The sequence below is a fragment of the Tachysurus fulvidraco genome, chromosome 15, assembly GCF_022655615.1.
Source record: "Tachysurus fulvidraco isolate hzauxx_2018 chromosome 15, HZAU_PFXX_2.0, whole genome shotgun sequence".
NCBI classification, from domain to species: Eukaryota; Metazoa; Chordata; class Actinopteri; order Siluriformes; family Bagridae; genus Tachysurus; species Tachysurus fulvidraco.
The window spans coordinates 24,019,901-24,029,900 of NC_062532.1; the positions used below are offsets into that span (position 1 = coordinate 24,019,901).

General features: G+C 44.1%; 2 protein-coding genes across 6 annotated transcripts in view; both read left to right on the forward strand.

Annotated features, from left to right (window-relative positions):
• Positions 1 to 3,187, forward strand: part of pih1d1 (PIH1 domain containing 1) — a 7,411-nt gene extending 4,224 nt beyond the window's left edge. For both annotated transcript variants that reach the window (XM_027164058.2, XM_047800907.1), the window contains 6 exons: positions 1 to 81; positions 1,039 to 1,135; positions 2,035 to 2,058; positions 2,482 to 2,560; positions 2,816 to 2,959; positions 3,085 to 3,187. The exon at positions 1 to 81 is cut by the window's left edge and continues 1 nt beyond it. In XM_027164058.2, coding sequence (XP_027019859.1) covers positions 1 to 81; positions 1,039 to 1,135; positions 2,035 to 2,058; positions 2,482 to 2,560; positions 2,816 to 2,959; positions 3,085 to 3,126 — 467 coding nt within the window. In that variant the 3' untranslated portion in view covers positions 3,127 to 3,187. The remainder of the gene's footprint in view (positions 82 to 1,038; positions 1,136 to 2,034; positions 2,059 to 2,481; positions 2,561 to 2,815; positions 2,960 to 3,084) is intronic.
• Positions 3,188 to 6,417: 3,230 nt separating this feature from the next.
• The window catches only part of tnnt1 (troponin T type 1 (skeletal, slow)), an 11,689-nt gene continuing 8,106 nt past the window's right edge, over positions 6,418 to 10,000 (forward strand). Inside the window, exons 1-2 of one of the 4 annotated variants that reach the window (XM_047800905.1) lie at positions 6,418 to 7,060; positions 7,333 to 7,492. The gene's annotated coding sequence lies outside the window, so the exon portion shown is untranslated. Of the gene's footprint in view, positions 7,493 to 10,000 lie in introns of all 4 variants that reach the window. The other 3 variants (XM_047800906.1, XM_027164061.2, XM_027164063.2) reach the window with 3 other exon arrangements.

A 10,000-nucleotide genomic window follows, 5' to 3' on the forward strand; every position in this document is an offset into this window, starting at 1 on the left:
AAGAGTCCTTGTTCCAGCAGTTTGTGATTGCAGTGTCACTGGAGGGTCTGGAGAATAAATACAAGCTGCAGTTGAACCGAGGTCTCACACACACTCACACATTAACACTCACGCAAGCACACTCACTCACACACACTCACTCACACACACGCACGCACACACACACACACACACACACACACTCATATGGCAGTTAACTATGTAAATAAGAGTATAAAATTAAATGTTAAGTAGCTGCAAAGGTAAGTAAAGTTGTTTGCAGTGCAGTGACTATATGGAACTCAATATAATATGTTAATAAGCAAAATAATAAATACAGTGTTTAGATAGATAGATAGATAGATAGATAGATAGATAGATAGATAGATAGATAGATAGATAGATAGATAGATAGATACAGAAGCAAAGAGCTTCTGACCTTCAGCACGATCTCCTTAGTCCTGGGCACATTGAGCTGCAGGTTGTTACACACCAGACTACAGATGATACATTTCTGTAGCTGTGTGCTTCAGTTCAGACGTCTGCAGTGGGAACACAAAAGGACACAGAACTGTTCCTTGTGGAGCTTTTGTGTTTCTCACCAGCTTTCTCACAGTCCCACAAACTGGGGTCTCGCTGTCAGGTAGTCAGTAATCTCAGGCTGTGGTGGTGTTCATCTGCATCACCTTAAGCTTTTACCCAAGGTCGCAGGATTGTATGTGGTGGGACAGGAAAAGTTAAAGAACGGGAGAGACTGAGCTCTCTGTAGTGGACAGAAGCGTCATCTCCACTGACCTGGTGTTTATGAGAACTGCCCAGGGTTCAGACGTTAGCCAACATCAGGTCACAGAAGGCAAGAACTAATATCTCCAGGTTCTTTCTCACGTGTGAAGTTAAAGCAACAGGTTTATCAGTCACTCTTTCTTTCTGGGTTTATTATTACTAGCTCACACTTACATTGATTTTATTTCTTTAGTGAAGCTTATCTCTAAAATGCCCCCTGTCTTTGTGCTGGTATAAAAGGTGTTACTGAATAACAATCCTGTTTTTCACCTTTAGACATAAAGATTTTGAAAAACAGGAAGTTCATGGGCTCACTTTTGGAGCAGAACATTCGCAAGAAAAGCAAGCCGTTCATCCAGGAGATCAAGTCAAAGTATGTCTGTGTTCTAAATGTCTTATAAACTCTTCTGCAACAGCAAGGTCACGTCTGTAATGTTTGATTTCCACAGTTGGGATTGAGATCAGAAGATAAAGATTTTCCTGCTTTGTTATGTTTGAGGGAGTTCCCTCTCAGTTTCCTCACAGTTACATTTATTTTGGCAGACTCTCTTATCCAGAGCGACGTACATATGTGCTTAAATCTCTAGCAGTGACTACATTAATACTGGCTCACTATGGTACTTACTTAAGATACCATGAGTTTAAAACATTTGTTCAAAGTTAGTGAACAAAGTGTCAAAGGTTTTTTTATATATATAAATGCAGAAAATAGGGAAAGAAGTGCTAGTTGAAGTGTTTCCTGAATAAGTAGGTCTCCAACCGCCGCTTGAAACTGGCCAGTGACTCCGCTGTCCGGACCTCTAGGGGAAGTTCATAGTTCCTCACAGTCAGATGGGCTGCATTTCTCTGTAAACTGTCAGACATCTGAATTCATCCTCCTGCTTCCATCATAAACCGAAATGTCTTTAGTGTTTAGAAAAAAACACAACAGAATTTAGCAGCTTTAGTAGTTTGTGTTTATAGCTTTATGAGCTACAGTATATTCACCTGCACTTACACCTTCATTCTCTTTCATATCTTTTATCCTCTTATTCATCTGTTGTCGTGTCTGAGTGTAGGCTGAGTTTGAGTTTCTCTTTTAACTAAACTGTAAGAATATATTCACTGTTCACTGACCTGTGTGTGTGTGTGGATAAATATTAATGTAGTCAGTGTAACAGTGTGTGTTCTGTTACACTCTGGTGTTTAGTGTGTTTAATAGTGACTGTGAACTTTACACTTATTATACATGACTGTGATCACTGAGTAACTGTGCTGTTGTTTCCTCTACAGTGAGATTCAGTCCACTGTGAGAAGGTGAGTGTGTGTGTGAGTGAGTGTGTGAGTGAGTGTGTGAGTGAGTGTGTGAGTGAGTGTGTGAGTGAGTGTGTGAGTGAGTGTGTGAGTGTGTGAGTGAGTGTGTGAGTGTGTGAGTGCGTGAGTGAGTGAGTGCGTGAGTGAGTGAGTGTGTGAGTGTGTGAGTGTGTGAGTGTGTGAGTGTGTGAGTGTGTGAGTGAGTGAGTGAGTGAGTGAGTGAGTGAGTGAGTGAGTGAGTGAGTGAGTGAGTGTGTGCGTGAGTGAGTGTGTGCGTGAGTGAGTGTGTGCGTGAGTGTGTGCGTGAGTGTGTGCGCGTGTGAGTGAGTGCGTGAGTGCGTGTGCGTGTGTGTGTGCGTGTGTGTGTGTGTGTGTGTGTAAAAATACATTTGTTGGACATTGTTGTAAAATGAAATTTGTTCTCAGGCCTCAGGTGTGTTTAGTGGTGGAGCCCCCTGTTGGTCAGGTGGAGTACTTGATTGCAGAGGTGCAGCTGCCTGGGGTGGTAAGTGACTGCAGCTCCATACTGAACACATACTAAACTCTGTCTCATACGGCATCTGTCTCACTTTCTCTGTCTCTATCTCTCCTCCTGTCTGTCTCTATCTCTCCTCCTGTCTGTCTCTATCCTTCTTCCATGTGGGTCTCTATCTCTCTTCCTGTGGGTCTCTATCTTTCTTCCTGTGGGTCTCTATCTTTCTTCCTGTGGGTCTCTATCTCTCTTCCTGTGGGTCTCTATCCTTCTTCCTGTCTGTCTCAGTCATCTGTCCGCTCTTTACTGCTGGATTTAGGAGAGGACCGGTTGGTATTAAACACTCGTCCATCTCTTTTTCACCTGGACATTTTCCTCCCCTTCCTCGTCAATCATGAGAACAGTGGAGCTCAGTACAACACAGACACACAGGTAACACACACACACACACACACACACACACACACACACACACACACACACACACACACACACACACACATTATATTATGTGACACATTATAAATGTCAGTGATGTTTCTGTTTTTCTCTCTCAGGTCCTCACAGTGACCATGCCTGTGTCTGTGTCATGCCTGTGATCTCGTCTTAAAGCCACCATCATGGTTATTTCCAATAAAATGATTGTATAATGAAAGTGAACATTCTGTTTGCAATTAATTTAAACCTGTACAACAGGGACATTACAGGATGATAACACATTATAACACCTGTTATAACACCTAGGGTTAGGGTGTGGTTAGCAGTGAGTTAGTGAGACGTTGCTGTTTTAGATCCCAAACCTCATCTTTACTTTCAGCAGCAGGTTCTGGACATTTCGAGGTGTAATAATGTCTGTGTTTATCCTGATCCTCCTCCTGAAGGCTCTGTCACTCTTCCTGTGTGATGAGCAGTGAGTGTGAATGGTGTTAGGATCAGGACTAACACCATGAGGAGACACTCTATAGGACCAGATGAATTATAATTCAATACATAATATTATAGTGTTTATAAGCTTGTGCTTGGGACAAGACGCTGAGACTCGAGCCTAAGAAACAGCTTATGCAGATCTTAGGTTCTCGTGACCAGGAGCTGACCAGGAGATGATCAGGAGATGACCAGGAGATGACCAGGAGATGACCAGGAGATGATCAGGAGATGACCAGGAGATGATCAGGAGATGACCAGGAGCTGACCAGGAGATGACCAGGAGATGATCAGGAGATGATGTAATGTGTTTAATCGTGATTATAAATGTTTAATGTAAGGAATGACCGAGGCTCGTCCTCTCTAATCACGGCGAGCGTTGGGTCCCTGTTGTGCAGCAGCACAAACAACTGACTACCGGCTTCCTCAAAACTTCAACAAGATCAGTGATGTGTTTAGGGTGGAGTTTGTCTGGTGTCACTGTGTTTACTGCAAAAAACCTCATCAACGTGAAGAGAGTGGACTTTGTTTTAACTGAAGAAAAATAAATCTGTTCTCTTCTGGGAGACAGTGTTACAGGACAGTGTTACAGGACAGTGTTACAGGACAGTGTTACAGGACAGTGTTACAAGACAGACAGTGTTACAGGACAGACAGTGTTACAGGACATAGTTACAGGACATAGTTACAGGACAGTGTTACAGGACAGGGTTACAGGACAGTTACAGGACATAGTTACAGGACAGGGTTACAGGACAGGGTTACAGGACAGACAGTGTTACAGGACAGTTACAGGACAGTGTTACAGGACAGACAGTGTTACAGGACAGTGTTACAGGACAGACAGTGTTACAGGACAGTGTTACAGGACAGTTACAGTGTTACAGGACAGAGTTACAGGACAGTGTTACAGGACAGTTACAGTGTTACAGGACAGTGTTACAGGACAGTGTTACAGGACAGTGTTACAGGACAGTCAGTGTTACAGGACAGACAGTGTTACAGGACAGTGTTACAGGACATAGTTACAGTGTTACAGGACATAGTTACAGGACAGTGTTACAGGACAGTGTTACAGGACAGACAGTGTTACAGGACAGTGTTACAGGACAGACAGTGTTACAGGACAGTGTTACGGGACAGACAGTGTTACAGGACAGTGTTACAGGACAGACAGTGTTACAGGACAGTTACAGGATGGACAGTGTTACAGGACAGTGTTACAGGACAGACAGTGTTACAGGACAGAGTTACAGGACAGTGTTACAGGACAGACAGTGTTACAGGACAGACAGTGTTACAGGACAGACAGTGTTACAGGACAGACAGTGTTACAGGACATAGTTACAGTGTTACAGGACAGTGTTACAGGACAGTGTTACAGGACAGACAGTGTTACAGGACAGACAGTGTTACAGGACAGTGTTACAGGACAGTGTTACAGGACAGTTACAGTGTTACAGGACATAGTTACAGTGTTACAGGACAGTGTTACAGGACAGTGTTACAGGACAGACAGTGTTACAGGACAGACAGTGTTACAGGACAGTGTTACAGGACAGTGTTACAGGACAGTGTTACAGGACAGTTACAGTGTTACAGGACATAGTTACAGTGTTACAGGACATAGTTACAGTGTTACAGGACAGTGTTACAGGACATAGTTACAGTGTTACAGGACATAGTTACAGGACAGTGTTACAGGACATAGTTACAGTGTTACAGGACATAGTTACAGGACAGTGTTACAGGACATAGTTACAGGACAGTGTTACAGGACATAGTTACAGGACAGTGTTACAGGACAGTTACAGTGTTACAGGACGGACAGTGTTACAGGACAGTGTTACAGGACAGTGTTACAGGACAGTGTTACAGGACAGTGTTACAGGACAGACAGTGTTACAGGACAGTGTTACAGGACATAGTTACAGTGTTACAGGACATAGTTACAGTGTTACAGGACATAGTTACAGTGTTACAGGACATAGTTACAGGACAGTTACAAGACAGTGTTACAGGACATAGTTACAGTGTTACAGGACAGACCGTGTTACAGGACAGACAGTGTTACAGGACAGTTACAGGACAGTGTTACAGGACAGACAGTGTTCTCTTCTGGGAGACAGTGTTACAGGACAGACAGTGTTACAGGACAGTGTTACAGGACAGTTACAGGACAGTGTTACAGGACAGACAGTGTTCTCTTCTGGGAGACAGTGTTACAGGACAGACAGTGTTACAGGACAGTGTTACAGGACAGTTACAGTGTTACAGGACAGAGTTACAGGACAGTGTTACAGGACAGTGTTACAGGGTTACAGGACAGTGTTACAGGACATAGTTACAGGACATAGTTACAGGACAGTGTTACAGGACAGTTACAGGACAGTGTTATAGGACAGTGTTATAGGACAGTGTTATAGGACAGTGTTATAGGACAGTGTTACAGGACAGTGTTACAGGACAGTTACAGGACGGTGTTACAGGACAGACAGTGTTACAGGACAGACAGTGTTACAGGACAGTTACAGGACAGTGTTACAGGACAGTGTTACAGGACAGTGTTACAGGACAGTGTTACAGGACAGACAGTGTTACAGGACAGTGTTACAGGACAGTGTTACAGGACAGACAGTGTTACAGGACAGTTACAGGACAGTGTTACAGGACAGACAGTGTTACAGGACAGTGTTACGGGACAGACAGTGTTACAGGACAGAGTTACAGGACAGTGTTACAGGACAGACAGTGTTACAGGACAGACAGTATTACAGGACAGACAGTGTTACAGGACAGACAGTGTTACAGGACAGTTACAGGACAGACAGTGTTACAGGACAGTTACAGGACAGACAGTGTTACAGGACAGTTACAGGACAGTGTTACAGGACAGACAGTGTTACAGGACAGTTACAGGACAGTGTTACAGGACAGACAGTGTTACAGGACAGTGTTACAGGACAGACAGTGTTACAGGACAGTTACAGGACAGTATTACAGGACAGACAGTGTTACAGGACAGTTAAAGGACAGTGTTACAGGACAGTTTGGTTATAAATGATTTCTCATCCTCACTAGATATTTATTATATACTTCAGGAGGACTGACTGGATGTCCTGCTCCTGCTCCTGCTCCTGCTCCTGCTCCTGCTCCTGCTCCTGCTCCTGCTGCTGCCTTGCTGGAACATTCCAGAATGTGTTCACACCCATAGTGCACATGACCCTGTCACACTTTCCTAATCATTACTCTTCCATGTTCAACACTCCAGAAATAAATGATTAGATGATGTCATTATAATAAAGAGATTAGAGTAAGGAGACATGTTTCTTATGGACTTTTATTATCTTTAGTTAAACTGTGTACTACAGCGCAGCACAAACAATAGTTTTCTTCACATGTCCCAGTTTTTTACCCATCTGTGGTCAGAAGGTCAGCTGTGATGTATCACCCCGGAGCAGATGGGGTTAGGACCTTACACCAAACCCAGCCTTCTGATTAACTCTGAGCCTTTGAGTTTAACTTTTAAGCATTGAGTCTGGAGCGAGAGTGAGCACGAGGTTTAATAACAGCTGATCATCTGCATTTAGACATCTTTAGACAGTTAAGGTGATTTCACTATAACTACTAAAATCTATCTTCTCATATTTTAGCTGATTCTCCGTGTGTTATATTCCTGTATATATTTATGTTAGATTACTGGAAGTCTTGTCATTTTCTTCATGGAGGTAATTCAGTGTTTGTGGTAACAGTTGTTCTTAAACCCCAGCTCTATTTTTGTCCTTGTGTCACTGTCCTATGTTTTATCCCTGTGTTTGGTGAATGAGGTCAGTGCTGCTGTCTCTCTGTAATCCTCTGTGCTGGTCATCTTTCTCTCCCAGCTGCTGTGTTAATCCGCCTGTGGCCGTGTGCCGTAGCTGCTGTTACCCAGCATGTATAAAAAGACCCTCATTGTTACCCCACAACAATCTCTGCACCTCCACACAGTGTGTGTGTGTGTTTGTGTCTCATCCACAGCAACATCCTCCACAGCTTACTAAGGTAAAACTCTCTCTCTCTCTCTCTCTCTCTCTCTCTCTCTCTCTCTCTCTCTCTCTCTCTCTCTCTCTCTCTCTCTCCATCCGTCTCACAATCACACTGTCGAATCTCTAATTTCTGGTCTGTATCTAATCCTGTCATTTTGAATGAGTTTTTCGTTGTCTGATATATAACCCATTTTGATTTGTGAATCAGAGCTATCTGTACCAAAGATCATGCTTTTTAATTTAACTAACATTATTAATGAGAAAGGAAAGATGGAGTAAATGTGTGTGGAATGGGAAAAATAATACACATGTTCTTCTGCTAGTTTAATAGAAATTTATCTGGCAAATGTAAATACACTGTGCTTCTGACCATCATACCCACGTGTGTGTGTGTGTGTGTGTGCTGAACGTCTCAGACCTACATTACTACTACAGCCAGACGTGTGCTAATCAGTACCATGACAATCTCACACACACACTAGATGTTAGATTGTGTCTGTGGGGATTAGTGATCATTCAGCTACATCAGCATTAGTGAGATCAGACTGTTGGTGAGGAGGTCTGGGGTTCAGTCGGTGTTCAGTGGGGTTGAGTCCATCAAAGCTCTGGGCAGGACACACAAGTTCTTCACTTCAACCTTCACATCCACACCATGTCTTCATAGAGCTTCTTTGTGCACAGAGACATTGTCCTGATGGAGCAGGGTTTAGTTCCAGTGAAGTGAGACTGTAACACCAGCACTGATGTTTTGTATAACTGTGAGACTCGGAGTTTGTGCAAACATTTTGTGGGAAAAAACCCATATAGATGTAATGGTCAGGGGGCAAATACTTATGGAGTGTGAGAGTGTGTGTAATGATTTTGTTGTTAGTTTACTGTCGGGTCACAGAATTCATTTCCATGGTAATGATATTGTGCTGTGAAACATAGCAGCTGTCATCTTCTGCCCTTGACTGAAGTGAACCTTCAGCTTTTTCCTCACAGGATCTTCACACATCCACAGATAGAAACATGATGATGTTCTCACACTCAGTCCATCATCTCATCATCTCCAGTCTGACCATGTGACCTAAACACTACATTGAGATTGTGGTGCTACATTAATAAAGGACTTTATTAAACACACACTGGTTTCATGACACGACCTGCAGGTCAAACTGCTGCTAGGTGTTGTGAGATAAAATGTTGGTTTGTGTCACTCTGCTTTAAGCCTGTGTTAAAGGTGTTTAAACGTCTCATCTTTCTGGTAAATATAGTGTAAGTGTGGTATAAACTTACTTATGACTCTATAACAGACATGTGGACGTCACAATGGTGACAGGGACATGATCACAAACAGCTCTTTACTGAGACCTGGATCAGCGTGTTGAAGGCTGGAGAATGTGGATTAAGGGCGATGAAAACTATGTGCTTCAAAAATACTGCCTGTGACACCGAGGCTATAAATTGTTCCAGCCGACACACAGAGGGTCTCTCAGTACACACAGGGTCTCTCAGTACACAGGGTCTCTCAGTACACAGGGTCTCTCAGTACACAGGGTCTCTCAGTACACAGGGTCTCTCAGTACACAGGGTCTCTCAGTACACAGGGTCTCTCAGTACACAGGGTCTCTCAGTACACACAGGGTCTCTCAGTACACAGAGGGTCTCTCAGTACACACAGGGTCTCTCAGTACTCATGGTCTCTCAGTACACAGGGTCTCTCAGTACACAGGGTCTCTCAGTACACAGGGTCTCTCAGTACACAGGGTCTCTCAGTACACAGGGTCTCTCAGTACACACAGGGTCTCTCAGTACTCATGGTCTCTCAGTACACAGGGTCTCTCAGTACACAGGGTCTCTCAGTACACAGGGTCTCTCAGTACACAGGGTCTCTCAGTACACAGGGTCTCTCAGTACACACAGGGTCTCTCAGTACTCATGGTCTCTCAGTACACAGGGTCTCTCAGTACACAGAGGGTCTCTCAGTACTCAGGGTCTCTCAGTACTCATGGTCTCTCAGTACACAGAGGGTTCTCAGTACTCAGGGTCTCTCAGTACACAGAGGGTCTCTCAGTACACAGAGGGTCTCTCAGTACACAGGGTCTCTCAGTACACAGGGTCTCTCAGTACACAGGGTCTCTCAGTACTCAGGGTCTCTCAGTACACACAGGGTCTCTCAGTACACAGAGGGTCTCTCAGTACTCAGGGTCTCTCAGTACACAGAGGGTCTCTCAGTACACAGAGGGTCTCTCAGTACACAGAGGGTCTCTCAGAACACTGAGTCTCTCAGTACACAGGGTCTCTCAGTACACAGAGGGTCTCTCAGTACACAGGGTCTCTCAGTACACAGGGTCTCTCAGAACACTGGGTCTCTCAGTACACAGAGGGTCTCTCAGTACACAGGGTCTCTCAGTACACAGGGTCTCTCAGTACACAGAGGGTCTCTCAGTACACAGAGGGTCTCTCAGTACACAGGGTCTCTCAGTACACAGAGGGTCTCTCAGTACACAGAGGGTCTCTCAGTACACAGGGTCTCTCAGTA